The following is an 18,960-nucleotide window of genomic DNA, read 5'->3' on the forward strand; positions in this document are numbered from 1 at the left end:
GGGGGACGATTACAGCTGATGCTCTCTATACATAGAGCGGTGACTGAATGAAACCAGAACGCTGCAGACAGGATTAAAGTTAATTTCCTCCTTGCAGCAAGGTTTAATGTGCAGGTGCCGGGCAGGTTCAGATTACTATTAACCTGCAGATTAACCCCCATATCTGCAGGTTAATAGCATTATTCCATGTGTTAGGTTCCCTTTAATAGCTGAGTGGCAATACCAAGTGATCACAATTGGGGGTTAGTACTGCTGATACCATTGATGGGTCTGCCAATGCTCCGCAGCTTTGCTGTGCCGGGGTGACTCCTCGCGCTCATGTGCTCTCCACTGCCGATTCCTCTGCTCACATACATATAAAGCTCCTATGACCTGTATTCTCATTAGGGCCCCTGACGGTCTCTGAATTGTAAGAGAATCATTGCACTTACCACAGGCAAAGATCTTGAAAATGGGTAATGAAATACAGTTATAGTAGAAAGTTGCAGAAGTTTAAGGCCTCGGTCACACATCAGCATTTGGTCAGCATTTTATCTCCGCATTTGTGGAGGCCAAAACCAGGCGTGGAACAATCAGAGGAAAAGTATAATAGAAACACGGGCACCACTGCTGTATTTATTACCCACTCCTGGTTTTAGCTTCCAATACTGATGTGGGATACTGACCAAATTCTGCAGTGGGAACATGGCCTAAAAGGGGCTTTAACAAAACACTTTTCTGTAGTGCATCACTCCCATTCTCGTGAGCCGTGCCCTCCTGAAAATGAAAAAAGTTTGTTTAAAAGAACTGAAGTCCTCAGTGGTTGATGCCTTTTAATGGCTAACTGAAAAGACGGTAATAATAGCAAGCTTTCCAGACTACTCAGGTCTCTTCATCAGGCATGGTATAACACAAAATCTGAAGTCACATATTTATACACAACAGGACATAGAATGGGGCAGTAAATAAAAAAAAAAGTTATGTGAAGCAGAACTATCACTATGGCAAGGGGGCAAACTGTTGTGGCCATAAATAATGTTGTGTCTAAAACGGTACAAAGATATATTTCTCCTGAAAATGGACATTGCATGGTTACACCGCTGGTCCAAGCCATCTGCTTCCTTTTGCTGCTGTCTCTGCACAATTGGAGCAGTGCAGAGGGGCAGAGGCTGGTACCCAGCCAGCTTCAGAGCAGCGCTTGCAAGATCTTTAGCAAAGCGCTTGTAAGTGCTGTACACACTTATGAGCCCATCCACCGCTGTTAGACTGCAGAGGCAGACGGTAACTTGGGCGTCAAACAGTACACTATAAAACAGTAAAAATCCTCTCCATTCGCAAAAAGGAATGGATTTCCAAAGAAGTGAATTGCAAAGTTGCTTGTTTTTATATGTAGTTTATAATCTTATCAATTTATGATAATACCCCATTAACAATTACTACACCTAGGTCTGTACCTAGATAGCACTGGATAGGGTGGGCCAAAGCTGACAATATATTATCCATGGGATAGGTTGATCAAACCAGGAGTCACTTTGCTACCCTAGCCCTTGCTGTTTGCATATTTGGTAGAACATGAACTACCTATGACCTATAGTACCGGTTTTCATTATGCCACGTTGACTGATTACATGGGATGTTCCTCCAGATACCTCTTGTTTATGAAATTGGCTGCCATGCAGCTCATGCAACAGAAGACCTCCTTACAGGAGAACCCCCCGGCCCTGGAAAATGGGGAATCTGCAGCCTCACAGGACTCCTCAGCTCAAAGTGTTCCTCAGGAAAAGAGTCAGTCAGCAGAACAGACGGTGGACAGTACGGAGGGAGAGTCTCAAGTCAAAGAGCTGGAGGAAACTGTGTCTTCTAACAATGAAACAGGTATCTGAATGGAAACATGGATGATTGACAGGATTAGGTCTGTTGTATGAGGGTCTGGAGCCATCTTTCAGGGATGGACATTATTGTACTTGCGGTCTAATTGATGAGAACCTTGACTGAACCGCAGTCCCGATGTGGCCATCCAACTCTGTTGTGTGGCACCATGGCTTCTATCATAAACTGAAGCTTTGTAGGGTTGTATGAATGGTTCTCCCCCATCATTTTTCTTTGACCCATACCGTCTGTCGGAGAAACCTCCGTATGGTATTGTCACCTTTTACATTCCGTGTGATTCAGATTTCGAAAAGTAGACTGCTCATTCACTTGTATGGAAGCAGTATTATGGTACAGTACAAAATGTACACGACCATTTACCATCATGTTTATGGGATGTAATGCTTTATAGTAACCGAATATGTGTCAAGCTTCACCTGGCAACATATAATCAATATACAACAACCTATTGCCTGCCTACTTTATCTAGGCATTAATATGGAACCACTTATGAACACATATCCCTAGACCAGTGTATTGCCCATCAAAGATGCAAAGATGGCCAAAGCAAAACACAAAACACAGCAACACAGCAAATGTAATTATACAGAGACTGTCCCAAATTCCGTGCTATGCACTCTATGCAATCAGTTAATGGACGGACAACAGATTATCTTATTACTCTATATTTCAACTCTCATTCAGACATGCATGAAAAAACAATACTCACTGGTGATGCCAGAGTTCTTGAACCGTGTGTACAGCCTTACCCAGAATATTCGGGAAATCAGAGAGAGTGAAATGAAGTGTAAGAATAAAGCTTCTCACCTTGCTGCAGCTGAAATTTCACTGTCTCAAGAGTCCCCAAAACTTCTTCCGAATAGGCTGGTTGGCCACGGCTCCACGTTGGGCACCAAAAACTGTTGTAGCTGTTCTGTTTTGTCACAAGTCAGCTTATGGGATCACCAGTGAGGTCCTCTGAATTAGGCCTCTTCAGACCTAATCAAGAGCGAGCGCTCGGAGAAAAAGACCTGCATCATTCATGTGAGCATGATCAATTCTTCTGTTTATTTAACGTACAGTTTATTTATACCATTTACAGATCAATGTGATATTGCAAATAAAGCGTCTAGCTGGAAATTTACTCATATGACCTTTAAGTTTCAGCAAAACAGAAATGTAGAGTCATGCATATGAGATAAGAAGAAGATAAGAAGAACATTTAGAAACAATAATAATCCTTGATCTTGTCTCTTATTCCGAAGGCTCTGACTATGAACTACTTACTAATGAAATAAAATATCTTTAAAGGGAACCTGTCAGCAGAAATGTCCCCTAAAACCTAACAGATTCCCCCTCTGCAGCTCCTGGGCTGCATTCTATAAAGGTCCCTGTTATTATTGTGCCCACTTTCTGACCGAAAAAAAGTGTTTATAAAGTTGTACCTTTTTGGCTTCTGATTCTGTAAATCCGTCACGGGGGCGGGCTGCCTGATGGCCGTTATTCTGCTCCCTGGTCCTGTATGCCGCCCCCATCGCTGATTTCAATACTTCTGGACGCCGCCCACTGCTCCAGCCATCCCCGCGCATGCCCAGTGCCCATCTCTCGGGGATGAGCACTGTGCCCAGCGTCACGTGCACGCAGGGTTAAGATTATGGGCGGTGCTGTGATGTTTATTCCTAAGCAACCGCCCATAATCGCGGGACCGCGCTTTCGGTGTAGTCACTGCTCCGCACTCTTCCCATCTATTTCCTGCCTCGGGGCAAGATGGGAAGGAGGCGAAGTGAGGTCAGCAGCAGCGCGCTTGCGCAGAAAGAAGCAGGCCGAGGGGGAAAGCGCGGTCCCGCGATTATGGGCGGTTGCTTAGGAATAAACATCACAGCACCGCCCATAATCTTAACCCTGCGTGCACGTCACCAGCGGTGACGCTGGGCACAGTGCTCATCCCCGAGAGATGGGCACTGGGCATGCGCGGGGATGGCTGGAGCAGTGGGCGGCGTCCATAAGTATTGAAATCAGCGATGGGGGCGGCATACAGGACCAGGGGGCAGAATAACGGCCATCAGGCAGCCCGCCCCCGTGACGGATTTACAGAATCAGAAGCCAAAAAGGTACAACTTTATAAACACTTTTTTTCGGTCAGAAAGTGGGCACAATCATAACAGGGACCTTTATAGAATGCAGCCCAGGAGCTGCAGAGGGGGAATCTGTTAGGTTTTAGGGGACATTTCTGCTGACAGGTTCCCTTTAATAAAGAAATAGAGAAACCATTTAACCCTTCTATATCACTAAAGTAGCGGTTCTAGGTGAATATTTGGAAATGTGTTCAACAAGATGGCGCTGGTAATTTCTGCATGTTTAGCATTACAGTAGAGGACGTTTGTAGGATGCAGTGCATTCCTGTTTAGCATTGCGCACGCCTGCATCAGTGTCCACCCGAGCCTCCGAGTATTCCTCCATGTTTGCACACAGAGCAGCTTCTCATCATGATGATACACGATCTCTTATGTACCCGATGTAGCTTATTGCCAGCAGGATCCATCGGTGCGACACATCCAGCATTGTGTTATGGGAACCAAAATGTTGATAAGAACAGAGCCCGATGTATTAATTCTATTTGTTACAATGGATTCCCAGTATTTTTCTGTTTTGCTTTTAGTGGATCAGAAGAGCAGGGAAGTGATCCGGAATGCATGCCAGGCTGTGGGCTCCGTCACCGAGACCTCGTTTGATATTCGTTTCAACCTAGACATCTTTTCTCCAGGTAATTTAAAAGAAAAAAAAATGCTAAAAAATTGGTATTTTCTTAACATGTGTAACAGAAGGCTATGTGATAACTTGGTAAAATTACCATAAATCACCTTCCAAACTGCTCTAAAGACGCTCCTCCGGTGGGCCCCACTAATGTTAATGTCATGTGTATATACATAGTTGTCATGATCGCTGCAGCCAATCACCACTCTCAGCAGTGACACTGTTTCAGATACCTGAATGAACGGTGTGTGATTTCCTTCACTATAGGACCTCCTAGGTTGACTAGAGCAACAGCGCTGAGCAGTAGGGGATTTGAAATGTTTTTTTGTTTTTATTAAATGATCACAGTTCCTGCTCTTAGGCAAATTTAATAGAATTTATTCTTTTCATGATCACATTGATTTGCATTTTCTATTGGCTTGTAATGCATGCATTGTATGAGCCATATAGAGGTTTTTCTTAAAGAGACCCTGACACAGGTTGGTGCAAATTGATTTGCAAAATCCAGTCTAGAGGCCAGGACTGTAATCTGTGGCAGCTTGACAGGAGGCCCAAGAACCGGCTCTTACTTCTCCCGGCCTGGCACAACATCTTATGTGTGTCATGTTGCAATGATTACGTCACACCGGGCCGACTGATCAAGAGCAGAGCTGCAGATGCCAGGAAGTAGAAGGTGGTTCCCATCCGGTGGCTAGAAATGATTGACCTTGGCTGCTGGACTGGACCATGCTATTCATGGGTGTTACCATTTGGGGGGGGGGGGGGGGGGGTGGCCCTGTTGCTGTCCAATCAGTGGTGTGTGTGTGTGTGTGTGTGTGTGTGTGTGTGTGTGTGTGTGTAGGGACACACCTCTTCAGCAACACCCAGTTGTCAATTCATAAATTTCTGCTCTTGTACTGTTTGGACTGGTTAGATTTAGTAAAACTGAGAGGTGGTAGGTCGTCTTTAAATGGGTTCTCCAAGATATATTCTAAAATAAATCAAATTAAATGATGCATGTTTAAATATTAAACATTTGTCTAAATACATTTGTATGGCAAAAAGATATGTACTGCACTATGTCAGGATTCCAAGATGGCAACTGCCATCATTCACAACCCATCCTAGAGATAAGAGGGCACTTTGTAGGGTTGGCTGCGTGAAACGTGAGACAGATCACATCAGAGTGGCATCGTGATTGCACATCCCTCTGTTTAGTCAACCTGATAGGACACTCCTTTGGAGGGACTCGCATCCAAGCCACCTCCCGCAATTTTATCTGCACCGATGAAAAGAACGTTTGAATAAAAAAGAATTTGTTTGGCATAGCAGCTGTTTGCGGTCGATTATTCATCTCCCTGTTGTTAAAACTAACCAAATACTCAACGTGTGCATATAGCCTTACCGTGAAGATAAACCCCTCTTTTTAGCTGCCCGAGAATGAACATCCATCTCAGTCAGCCTGACAGTTTTATTGCGTCTATCTCGAATTCACGCAGCCTGAACTACTGCTTGTCCTGGCAGTTTCCATGTTTAACATCGTGACAGACTGTATTAGATAAATTCTACCTTTTCTTTTTCGCTCCTAATTGGGAGACCCCAGACAATTGGGTGTATAGCTACTGCCTCCGGAGGCCGCACAAAGTACTACACTTAAAAGTGTAAGGCCCCTCCCCTTCTGGCTATACACCCCCCCGTGGGAGCACGGGTCCTTCAGTTTTTTGCTTTGTGCGAAGGAGGTCAGACACGCACGCATAGCTCCACTGTTTAGTCAGCAGCAGCTGCTGACTATGTCGGATGGAAGAAAAGAGGACCCATACAAGGGTCCCCAGCATGCTCCCTTCTCACCCCACTTTTTGTCGGTGGTGCTTGTTAAGGTTGAGGTACCCATTGCGGGTACGGAGGCTGGAGCCCACATGCTGATTCCTTCCCCATCCCCATTAGGGCTCTGGGCGAAGTGGGATTTTACCGGTCTCCAGGCACAGAGACCGTGCTCCATCCGCAGCCCCTGGAGAAGCCGCTGGATATGGAGCTGAGTATCGTCAGGGACATGGCCCTGCTCCGTCAAGGTACTCTGTGTCCCCGTGCATACGCACGCACACCGCAGCATTGCTGGGTGTGTTAGTGCGCCGGGGACAACAGCGCTGCTGCGCTTGTGCCATTTCCTCACTTCAGCTTAGCTGAGTGGGTAGACTCAGGGAGAACGGTCGCGCCGGCCGCTGGGACTGCGACGCGGCTGGGACTTGTGGTGCGCCGGGGACTTCCGCGCTGGCCGTGCATATATCACGGCCGCGCTTATTACTACAGTCCCCGGCTTTTGCGGCCTAGTTCGTTCGTTCCCGCCTCCGCACCTGCCAGTCAGGAGGAGGGCGGGACGCTGTACAGAGCATCAGCGCTGAGGGCTGGAGTCGTTTTTACATACTCCAACCCTCACACCAGGCACAGTAGGACGCAGTTTCCCGCTCTTTGTTTGTGGCACGCCCACGGTCTGCCCCTCTTCACAGAACGCCGGCAGCCATTCCTGCCTGCACGCTGAGCTGCAGAGGGGAGACGGGGAGACCCAGACACGGGATTCTACGGCCTCATACCCGCTGTTCAGCGGGCGGTAAGCAGCCCTCAAGGGCTCACCCCCACTTGTGCCGTTTGTATACTGAGTATTTTGTGTTGCAAATACTTTGTACTGTACGGTCGCTGGTGATTCTCGGCTATATACCCTCCTTGATTACAAGGAGGCAACAGCATGTCGTCCGCAAAACGCAAGGGTGCCAAGGCACAGACATTATATGCTGACTGTACCGCATGTGGGGCTGCTCTACCGGCAGGTTCCACTGAACCCCATTGTGTGCAGTGCTCGGCCCCTGTGCAACCTGCACAGCCGGGGCCTCTGCTGGACGTGACCCAGGGTGTACCACCTGTGAATGCTGTCCAGGTGACAGGAACGGAGTTTGCAGCTTTTGCTGACAGATTGTCTATGACCATGTCAAGGATTCTTGAAACATTGCAGTCTAGACCAGTAACTCAGACCATGGACACTGTGGCATCATTGCTCCCTGGTCCCCCTCAGCTGGAACACTTCCAAGCTCCGGGGGTGTCACATGCACCCCAGGGTGACGATTCTGACTCGGACGACAGTCCCAGACAACCTAAGCGGGCTCGTTATGAGGGGCCCTCAACTTCGTCTCACTGGTCAGGGTCCCAGCGGGACGGATCTATGGGTGATGAGGCGGATGTAACTGATCAAGATTCTGATCCTGGGTCCGCCCTCAATCTGGATACACCGGATGGTGACGCCATAGTGAATGATCTTATAGCGTCCATCAATAGGATGTTAGATATTTCTCCGCCAGCTCCTACTCAGGAGGAGGCAGCTTCACAGCAGGAGAAATTCCATTTCAGATATCCCAAGCGTAAATTAAGCACTTTTCTGGACCACGCTGACTTTAGAGATGCAATCCAGAAACACCACGCTTATCCTGAGAAGCGGTTTTCTGAACGGCTTAAAGATACACGCTATCCTTTTCCCCCTGACGTGGTCAAGGGTTGGACCCAGTGTCCCAAGGTGGACCCTCCAATCTCCAGGCTTGCAGCTAGATCCTTAGTTGCAGTAGAAGATGGAGCGGCACTTAAAGATGCCACTGACAGGCAGATGGAGCTCTGGCTGAAATCCATCTATGAAGCTATTGGAGCGTCGTTGGCGCCAGCTTTCGCAGCCGTATGGGCACTCCAAGCTATTTCAGCTGGGCTTATACAGGTCGACTCGGTCACACGTACATCTGCCCCGCAGGTGGCACCATTGACCTCTCAAATGTCTGCATTCGCGTCTTACGCGATTAATGCTGTCCTGGACTCTACGAGCCGTACGGCGGTGGCGTCAACTAACTCCGTGGTTTTGCGCAGAGCCCTGTGGTTGAGAGAATGGAAAGCAGATTCTGCTTCCAAGAAGTGCTTAACCAGTTTGCCCTTTTCTCGTGACCGATTGTTTGGGGAGCGTTTGGATGAAATCATTAAACACTCCAAGGGTAAGGACTCATCCTTACCTCAACACAGACAAAACAAGCCCCAACAAAGGAGGGGTCAGTCTGGTTTTCGGTCCTTTCGAGGCTCAGGCAGGTCCCAATTCTCCTCGTCCAAGAGGACTCAAAAGGATCAGAGAGGCTCAGATTCTTGGCGGACGCAGTCACGCCCAAAAAAGACAGCAGGAAGAACCGTTACCAAGACGGCTTCCTCATGACTTTCAGCCTCCTCTCTCCGCATCCTCGGTCGGTGGCAGGCTCTCCCGCTTTGGCGGCATTTGGCTGTCACAGGTCAAAGACCGTTGGGTGAGGGACATTCTGTCTCACGGGTACAGGATAGAATTCGTCTCTCGTCCTCCAACTCGTTTCTTCAGAACTTCCCCACCGCCCGACCGAGCCGATGCTCTGCTGCAGGCGGTGACCGCTCTAAAGGCGGAAGGAGTGGTGACTTCCGTTCCTCTTCAGGAACAAGGTCACGGTTTTTACTCCAATCTGTTTGTGGTGCCAAAGAAGGACGGGTCCTTTCGGCCCGTCCTGGATCTAAAGTTGCTCAACAAACATGTAAAAACCAGGAGGTTCCGGATGGAATCTCTCCGCTCCGTCATAGCCTCAATGTCTCAAGGAGATTTCTTAGCATCAATAGACATCAAGGATGCTTATCTTCACGTGCCGATTGCGCCAGAGCATCAGCGTTTTCTACGCTTCGTTATAGAAAGCGAACACTTGCAGTTCGTAGCGTTACCTTTCGGGCTGGCAACAGCCCCTCGGGTCTTCACCAAGGTCATGGCAGCAGTAGTAGCTGTCCTGCACTCGCAGGGTCTCTCCGTGATCCCGTATTTGGACGATCTACTTATAAAGGCACCCTCTCAAGAGGCATGCCAACACAGCCTGAACGTGGCACTGAAGACTCTCCAGAGTTTCGGGTGGATTATCAACTTTTCAAAGTCAAATCTAACCCCGACCCAATCACTAACATATCTTGGCATGGAGTTTCATACTCTCTCAGCGATAGTGAAGCTTCCACTGGACAAGCAGTGCTCTCTGCAGACAGGGGTGCAATCTCTCCTGCAGAACCAGTCCCACTCCTTGAGGCGCCTCATGCATTTCCTAGGGAAGATGGTGGCAGCAATGGAAGCAGTCCCTTTCGCGCAGTTTCATCTGCGCCCTCTACAATGGGACATTCTCCGCCAATGGGACGGGAAGTCGACGTCCCTCGACCGGGATGTCTACCTCTCTCAGGCAACCAAGGACTCTCTCCGTTGGTGGCTTCTTCCCACCTCATTGTCAAAAGGAAAGTCGTTCCTACCCCCATCCTGGGCGGTGGTCACGACAGATGCGAGCCTATCAGGGTGGGGAGCAGTGTTTCTTCACCACAGGGCTCAGGGTACGTGGACTCAGAGAGAGTCCACCCTTCAGATCAATGTTCTGGAAATCAGAGCAGTCTATCTTGCTCTGCGAGCCTTCCAACAGTGGCTGGAGGGCAAGCAGATCCGGATTCAGTCGGACAATTCCACAGCGGTGGCGTACATCAACCACCAAGGGGGAACACGCAGTCGACAAGCCTTTCAAGAAGTCCGGCGGATTCTGACGTGGGTGGAAAACACAGCATCCACCATATCCGCAGTTCACATCCCAGGCGTGGAAAACTGGGAAGCAGACTTTCTCAGTCGCCAGGGCATGGACGCAGGGGAATGGTCCCTTCACCCGGACGTGTTTCAGGAGATCTGTCGCCGCTGGGGGATGCCGGACGTCGACCTGATGGCATCACGGCACAACACCAAGGTCCCGGTTTTCATGGCACGGTCTCACGATCACCGAGCTCTGGCGGCAGACGCCTTAGTTCAGGATTGGTCGCAGTTCCGACTACCTTATGTGTTCCCACCTCTGGCATTGTTGCCCAGAGTGCTCCGCAAAATCAGGTCCGACTGCCGTTGCGCCATTCTCGTCGCTCCAGACTGGCCAAGGAGGTCGTGGTACCCGGATATGTGGCATCTCACGGTAGGACAACCGTGGGCGCTACCAGGCCGTCCAGACTTGCTGTCTCAAGGGCCGTTTTTCCATCTGAATTCTGCGGCCCTGAACCTGACTGTGTGGCCATTGAGTCCTGGATCCTAGGGACCTCAGGTTTATCTCATGATGTTGTTGCCACCATGAGACAGGCTAGGAAACCATCCTCCGCCAAGATCTACCACAGAACGTGGAAGATATTCTTATCTTGGTGCTCTGCTCAGGGAGTTTCTCCCTGGCCATTTGCATTACCTATTTTTCTTTCCTTCCTGCAGTCTGGGTTGGAAAAAGGTTTGTCGCTTAGCTCCCTTAAAGGACAAGTCTCGGCGCTATCCGTATTCTTTCAGAAGCGCCTGGCGCGACTTCCTAAGGTACGCACGTTCCTGCAAGGGGTTTGTCATATCATTCCCCCTTACAGGCGGCCATTGGAACCCTGGGATCTGAACAAGGTTCTGATTGCTCTCCAGAAGCCACCTTTCGAGCCTATGAAGGAGATTTCCTTTTCTCGGCTTTCACAGAAAGTGGCTTTTCTGGTGGCGGTCACGTCTCTTCGGAGAGTGTCAGAGCTGGCGGCGTTATCTTGCAAATCTCCCTTCCTGGTGTTTCACCAAGACAAGGTAGTACTGCGTCCAATTCCAGAGTTTCTTCCCAAGGTGGTATCTTCCTTTCATCTCAATCAGGATATCACTTTACCATCTTTGTGTCCGCAATTCTTCACGCCTACCGTTCTGCTGGGCTTCCGACTCCTTCTGGACTGAAGGCCCATTCTACCAGAGCCGTGGGTGCGTCCTGGGCATTACGGCATCAGGCTACGGCTCAGCAGGTGTGCCAGGCGGCTACCTGGTCGAGTCTGCACACTTTCACCAAGCATTATCAGGTGCATACCTACGCTTCGGCGGATGCCAGCCTAGGTAGACAAGTCCTGCAGGCGGCGGTGGCCCACCTGTAAGAAAGGGCTGCCTGACAGCCCGATCGCGAGGTATTATTTTACCCACCCAGGGACTGCTTTTGGACGTCCCAATTGTCTGGGTCTCCCAATTAGGAGCGAAAAAGAAGAAGGGAATTTTGTTTACTTACCGTAAATTCCTTTTCTTCTAGCTCCAATTGGGAGACCCAGCACCCGCCCTGTTTTTCTGAGGGTATTTGTTTTTCGGGTGCACATGTTGTTCATGTTAATAACTTATGTTCTCCGATATTGTTTATCGGATTGAATTTGTTTTTGAAACAGTTATTGGCTTTCCTCCTTCTTGCTTTTGCACTAAAACTGAAGGACCCGTGCTCCCACGGGGGGGTGTATAGCCAGAAGGGGAGGGGCCTTACACTTTTAAGTGTAGTACTTTGTGCGGCCTCCGGAGGCAGTAGCTATACACCCAATTGTCTGGGTCTCCCAATTGGAGCTAGAAGAAAAGGAATTTACGGTAAGTAAACAAAATTCCCTTCTTTGCTAAATAAAGGTATTTAGAAAAATGTTTAAGAAATGTACAAATAACACACATTTCAATATTAGATTCCCTTTAAGTAGCCTCAACAAACCTGGATTTGAGGAGCTCCAGTAGAGGGCACAACTAAGGTAATTACTGAGCCGTTAATAAAGAGGAAATCCTTAGTCGTTGCCCGTCGGTGTGAGCCGAGAACTGATGACACTACGCTGATCATGTCTTAGATCATCAGGGTCATTTGGTAACAATATCTTTCTTGTGTCTGCTCTCTGATGACAGGGGTGCGTTTCCCCAACTCTGAGCAGGATGACGTCGAGAGTCAGAAACAACTGCTGAAGGACGCGGCGGCATTTGTCCTGTCCTGTCAGATCCCATGTTTGGTAAGAAGTGTGCTTCATTGTTGTTTTATTTAAGGGGTTGTCAACTTTTTCTTAAATCCATGTAATTAGTGATAAAAATATGCAATTGGACTTGGCTAACATTTTTGCCTTCTATAGTCTCTGTTGCAATTTCTATTGTCAGCTGCAGATTGAGTTAACTGGGACTCTGTCAGTCAGCCCGCAATGACAATCTGAGAAGGAGTTTGTAGCTTTTATCTGTCCCTTTCTGGGCTTATGTATAACCACAGACAATATCAAAATTGAATGTCCCAGGAAACGGAGCCTGTAAAAGCCAAAAGAGACAACATTTTTTAATTAAAGCCAAATGCAAAAATATGTTTTATCCCCAAATATGTGCATTTAGGTATAAAACAAATATTTGTCTCGAAAGGTGGAAAACCCCTTTGTCAGCTGTCCTCTCCAGCTACCTGTAGTTGTTCCTATATATGCAGAGATGGAGGTGATTAAATTAAATGTTTTTACAGATCAAGGACTGTCTTGACCACAACGTTGTTCCCATGGACGGAGCCACCCTGGCTGAAGCAATGCACCAAAGAGGAATCAACATGCGCTACTTAGGAAAAGTTATAGAAATCGTCAAAAAATTCCCTCTTCCGGCCCAGCTGGATCATGTCTATGTGAGTATTTTTACTTTTTTTTTTTTTTTTTTTTTATCCCCCGATTTATTTTATCTTTCTTAAAGTCAGATCTAATTTTTTGTTTAGGGAGTATACTTGGTGTCACTTTCTGTACATTTAGTCGGGCATTAAATGAGAACCTTCCCGCAGTGATGGCCCAATAATTCAGTGTGCTATGCTATTTGTTTACCATACAGCTGCCTATGCTTTTGTCTTTTATAATATTTTAACTTATGTATTGCATTACTAGTCAATGACTACTTGCCATTGTTTAGATCAATGGTCCCCAACCTTTCTCACCTTGAGAGCCATATCCAACCCCGAGAGGGTTGTCAGCCACATCCAGAGCCCCACTCACAGTAGTGACCCCCAGGGCCCTTATTACCGGTATAATGACAGCAAAAGCATCCACAGGAATCGCACTGAGGCAGTGTACCCAGGCTGTCCAGGCTTTCCTATATCACGAGGGGCTGCTAAGTCTTTGGCTTTGTGATTTTTTTGTTTCTATGGTAATGAATGTTACATCACATGAAAGCCTTATGTGTCTAATATATGCTTTCAAAATGTTGTTTGTTGCTTATGGCAACAGTGTTCTACGCACGCGGGAAAACAAAATGGCGGAGTCTAATGCGATATTCACAGGAACAGAGAGCAGAGGAGTGATTAAAATTCTTGTTTCTGCAAGGAAAGTTCACGAAGGATATTCATGGTGATATATCACAGACATTGGGGATCAATAGCCTTCATATTCCACAGTTAAGAACTGGGTTGCCAAATTTAAAACAGGCCACTTCAGCACCAATGATGAGCAACGTCCTGGACGACCGATAGTGGTTGTTGTTCCGGAGATCGTTGATGCTGTGCACAACCTTATACTGCAGAATCGACAAATTTCAGCTAAAGCAATAGCAGACATCATGGGGATTTCTCATAAACATGTTTGTGTCATTATCCATGAACATTTGGACATGAGGAAGCTATGTGCAAAGTGGGTCCCCATATGTTTGACAACAGATCAGAGAAGCATGCGCGAGTGAAAACTTTCCGGTCCATTTGTCAGCGTTTACGGACTGATAACTTCCTGGATCGACTGGTCACTATGGATGAGACCTGGATTTATTTGTATTACCCTGAAAACAAGTAGCAGTCAATAGAGTGGAGGCACAGTGGTTCTCCTCGTCCAAAGAAATTCAGGGTGCAAAAATCAGCCACTAAGGTGATGGTGTATGTGTTCTGGGTTAAGGAGGGTGTTCTGCTAGTGGACTATCTTTAAAAGTGTTCCACCCTCTTTGCAAGGTATTACATTGAACTTTTGGACTAATTGAAGACAGCTCTGAAGGCCAAAAGGCGCGGCAAGCTGTCCAAAGGAATCTTGTTCCTGCAAGATAACGCCACCGCTCACACTGCACAAGCGACTGCGGCAAAACTGGCAGAGCTGGGCTTCCAGCTGGTTGACCACCCACCATATCTAGCTCCCTCCGACTATCATCTGTTTCCAAACCTGAAGAAACACCTCATGGGTACCAAATTTCACACCATTTCTGATGCGATGGCTGCTACGGATGCCTGGTTTGAGGCACAACCAAAATCTTTATTTTTGCTTGCTAGGCTTACAGAACTTGGACTACCTATGTAAGAAGTGTGTTTACATCAATGGAGAGTATGTGGAATAAATGTAATGTTTCATCTTCCTATCTCGTTACTTTTTGGGTGAAGTCAAAGAATTATGAGCAGCCCCTCGTATCCCCATTCCCATCTGCTCTTTTGTGCAGGTCTACACACAAGTCACCATCTAGAGACCTGCTCTTCACAGCTGTACACCTGGGGCTAATGCACCTAGCTGGCAAACAGCCCCAAGCCACACATCACGGGCCTGCGAGCCACATGTGGCTCTTGAGTAACAGTTTGGGGATCCCTGGTTTAGATCCTTCTCCATCCAACAAATAATTTAATTTTGTGATACAAATGTAAATTTTCATCATCATTTTATTTTTCTAGAGGATACTAATTAGTGAAGTGATTACCAGGTCTGCAAAGCACATCTTCAAGACGTACCTGCAGGTAAGACATTGATACCCATGAGTACAAGACTCGTCCTAGGCCAGGTTCATACCGCTGTACTAACAACTTCATAGATATATATGAGGCAGTAAGTTTGGGTTGGGAGAACGGCGGTCAGCCCCTACATTGCGGTACATGGTACACCCATCTGAACCTTTTTTAGTTACCTTGTTCAGTTTGCTTCTTAATAGCTGGATAGATGGTGGGCAGGATATGTCTGAAATACTCTATTCTTTCTTTAATTTTATGGGTAGGTTCGCAGTTTTGTGAATAACGCCTTATCTACAGGAAAAGGGCAATTCAGAAAAAAATTACGCTCCATGCACGCAGATAGGCCAAGTGCACATAGACACGAGTAGCTATGTTTGACCTTATTGTGCTGCCATACAGTGTCAATGTGTAGCGCTGTACTGAAGATATTCTCCTATAAATCATCATTGAGCTTGCTATAATTATTTTTTGTTCCAGGAGTCAAAAAAATTGTATACTAGTGTAATGAAGTATGGTAGACTCCTCTTTACTGCTTTGGGTGCCGTATTCCACCTCTACATATTTAAGCTATAATACTGGGAGATCTGGACTAAAATCCATGCATAAAACCTCATTGTGTCTGTCTCAGACTAGTCATTTATTCTGAAATGTTTTCAATATAAAAGTTTCCATCTGTAAATATGCAAAAATAATTGAATGTAAAGCTGGAAGATAACGTGTGGCTATAATTTCCACGGTTGCACAAACCTGTATTTGTACTGAAGTTTCTCCACATTTTCTCTTCAGGGAGTAGAACTGTCCGGTCTGTCGGCTGCTATTAGCCATTTCTTAAACTGCTTCCTCAGCTCCTTCCCCAATTCTGTTGCTCACCTTCCCGCTGATGAGCTGGTCTCCAAGAAAAAAAATAAGAGGCGTAAAAATCGGAATCTCAGCAGTGCCGACAACACGGCTTGGGCCAGCGTCACCCCTCAGGAGCTATGGAAGAACATCGGCTCTGAAGCCAAAACCTACTTTGACTTTAGTCTTGAATGGTAAGGGATCACAACAAGTGCATGGTCCAGATTACTAACCCAAGATCAATAATGTTACATTGTAATAAAATCATCTTTTCTAGTGAAAATGTGGACCAGGCCGTGGAGATGTACAACCTCCAGAAGATCAGCCTTCTCCGAGAAATATCTATCAAAGTTGGCATCCAGGTATCACTCAGATCTACTTCCATTTAATGAATAATCACAAGAGTTCAGTGATGAGATTGTGTTCTCGTGCCCAGATAGACCTTGGTTTAGTCTCACACTGACAGGTAAAGCTCATCCTCGATCCCAACAGTCAAAATCGGTGACCTAAAGATCTGTTCAAGCTGATAATGGGTTGAATGATTGTAGAAATGCTCGCTCTTCATCATTGGCTCAAGGTGGCTCTCAGATTTGGGTATAGATACAGGAAGGGCTATAAATGTGGACGAAAGCAGTGTGACCTACTTCTGTCTCAAGAATATGGGTCCCAACACATACTGCAGTTGGTGGAGTGGTGGTCGCAATTCACATTCATAAATATCTGTATCAATAGGTTAAGAATAAGAACTAAACACATCTCAAAATGTCATATTCTCTCTCAATCTCAGGTCTTGCTCAAAGAGTACCACTTCGATAACCGACATAAACCCACCTTTACTGAAGAGGACATCTTGAATATTTTCCCTGTGGTGAAACATGTTAATCCCAAAGCCTCCGATGCTTTTCATTTCTTCCAAAGCGGACAAGCAAAAGTGCAGCAGGGTGAGCCTGTATAATGCTTGTCACTTAAGTGGGAACCCATGGTATTTTGGGGGAAGTCCTATAAAACCAGAATTGCATTTGGGGTCGTCACTTAATATTCAAAGCCAATCTATTATGACTTTTTTTTTTTCCCTCTAAGGCCAGGTTCAAACCACTCTGTATATATTTATGATGGGCAGGAAGGTGGGTGGAGGGGTTGGGTATGGGATGCGCTAGGATGGGTCTTGCATCTGAATCTCATGATCCATTTGCCTTACTGAAGTCAAAAGTAGTTCATATTGTAACCTAGACATAAAGGGCCTGATTCATCAAGGTGTTTACGCCAAAAGTCTTGCATAAAACTCCTTGAAGTGTCATGACATTTTATGCCAGTCTCTGCCAGCTTTACCAATGTGTGTAGAGCAGGAGTGGGACGGGGCATGGCATGGCCTGCCTTAAAAAGGAGTCCAAATTTACACCACGTTAGTAATGTAAATTATGATCTAATTGTACTCCAGTGCTGGAGTAGTAATTCTGGTGGAGGCGCACAGCATCTGTAAGATGGGCCTAATTCATTAGCTAGTGTGCGCCTTATTTATAATAATAACAATAATAATGTTGATGTTATAATATTTATTCACTTATATAGCGCTATTAATTCCACAGCGCTTTACATACATTGGCAACACTGTCCCCATTGGGGCTCACAATCTAAAGTCTTTACCGGTATGTATTTGGATTGTGGAATGAAATCCACAAAAACATGGGGTGAACATATAAACTCCTTGCAGGAGTTGTCCTTGGTGGGACTTAAATACAGGACCCCCAGTACTGCAAAACTTAACCACTGAGCCACTGTGCTGCCCACCAATGAATTGGACACGTTTTACTCCAGCGGGTTATGTCAATCATACTGTCAGGCACAGCGCCAGTCTTAGAGAATTCGGCTCTAAGCTTATGTCTCCAGCTAGAAACACCGACCCTCCACCGGAAAGAAGAGCACATAGAGTCCAAAGACAGCCGCTCCCTGACAGTCATAACCAGTGGTCTGAACGCGGCCTTGTCTACTAACTGCTGATGATTGGGTGTTGAACAATTCATTTTTTTTATAATGATGTTGCACTCTTATAAAGTATCCAAATAATTCTATGATCCCGTTCTCTTTCCCTTTTGAATGTCCTTAGGTTTCCTAAAAGAAGGGTGTGAACTTATAAATGAAGCCTTAAATTTGTTTAATAACGTGTATGGCGCGATGCACGTAGAGATCTGCGCCTGCCTGCGACTTCTCGCCCGGCTCAACTACATCATGGGCGACTACTCAGAGGTAAGTTGTCCGATAGAGTCCAAATAGCCCAGTATCCATTATTGAAAAGTGCCTAAGAGCAAAAAAAAAAAACAGGACATACAAGGAGATGATAGTGCATCCACATGAAGACACCAAAGAGAATTTTTTGGAGACTGATTCTGTTTGGGTGAATTTTTCCCTTTCATGTAAATTTGGAAAGCTATATACAATGATAAAGCCTGTACCTATCTATGTGGCCACTTTCCTGCGACCATCAATATGGAACATTATGCTGCACATGAGGCTGTGGGTATATTTATATCGAGAGAGTGACATGCCTGATGGAAGTTTTTATTTCTTGGTTTAGAAATTTATTTTTGTCTTACAAGGCCTTAAGCAATCAGCAGAAAGCCGTACTGATGAGCGAGCGGATTCTGGGTACTGAACACCCCAGCACCATCCAGGAATATGTAAGTACACCAGTATCACCCCTCCAGGCCGGCTGGCGGTTTTTCATCATTACATCCCTTGAATATGTTTACGACTCACCGACTCTCATGTTTCCTTGCAGATGCATCTGGCTTTGTACTGCTTTGCAAATAACCAGCTCTCCATAGCATTGAACCTGTTGTACCGGGCGCGTTATCTCATGCTGCTTGTATTCGGAGAAGGTCACCCCGAGATGGCGCTCTTAGATGTAAGTAGGTTCCAAGACTAGTTATATTGCCAAGGTCCTACATTTTCTTAACCCTTAAATTAGTTGCTCCTCTTCACAGTACAATTAGCCACATATTTACCAGTTTTTACC

At 46.4% G+C, this 18,960-nt stretch overlaps 1 protein-coding gene across 4 annotated transcripts in view; it reads left to right on the forward strand.

Moving 5' to 3' along the window:
- CLUH (CLUH binding protein of NUMT mRNA) overlaps window positions 1-18,960 on the forward strand; it is a 133,682-nt gene that overhangs the window by 94,487 nt on the left and 20,235 nt on the right. For all 4 annotated transcript variants that reach the window (XM_075335293.1, XM_075335295.1, XM_075335292.1 and 1 more), the window contains 11 exons: window positions 1,625-1,854; window positions 4,508-4,612; window positions 12,320-12,420; window positions 12,906-13,058; window positions 15,057-15,119; window positions 15,897-16,141; window positions 16,225-16,309; window positions 16,735-16,888; window positions 18,052-18,191; window positions 18,542-18,622; window positions 18,724-18,849. In XM_075335293.1, coding sequence (XP_075191408.1) covers window positions 1,625-1,854; window positions 4,508-4,612; window positions 12,320-12,420; window positions 12,906-13,058; window positions 15,057-15,119; window positions 15,897-16,141; window positions 16,225-16,309; window positions 16,735-16,888; window positions 18,052-18,191; window positions 18,542-18,622; window positions 18,724-18,849 — 1,483 coding nt within the window. The remainder of the gene's footprint in view (window positions 1-1,624; window positions 1,855-4,507; window positions 4,613-12,319; window positions 12,421-12,905; window positions 13,059-15,056; window positions 15,120-15,896; window positions 16,142-16,224; window positions 16,310-16,734; window positions 16,889-18,051; window positions 18,192-18,541; window positions 18,623-18,723; window positions 18,850-18,960) is intronic.

Source organism: Anomaloglossus baeobatrachus, chromosome 2 (genome assembly GCF_048569485.1).
Source record: "Anomaloglossus baeobatrachus isolate aAnoBae1 chromosome 2, aAnoBae1.hap1, whole genome shotgun sequence".
Lineage (NCBI taxonomy): Eukaryota > Metazoa > Chordata > Amphibia > Anura > Aromobatidae > Anomaloglossus > Anomaloglossus baeobatrachus.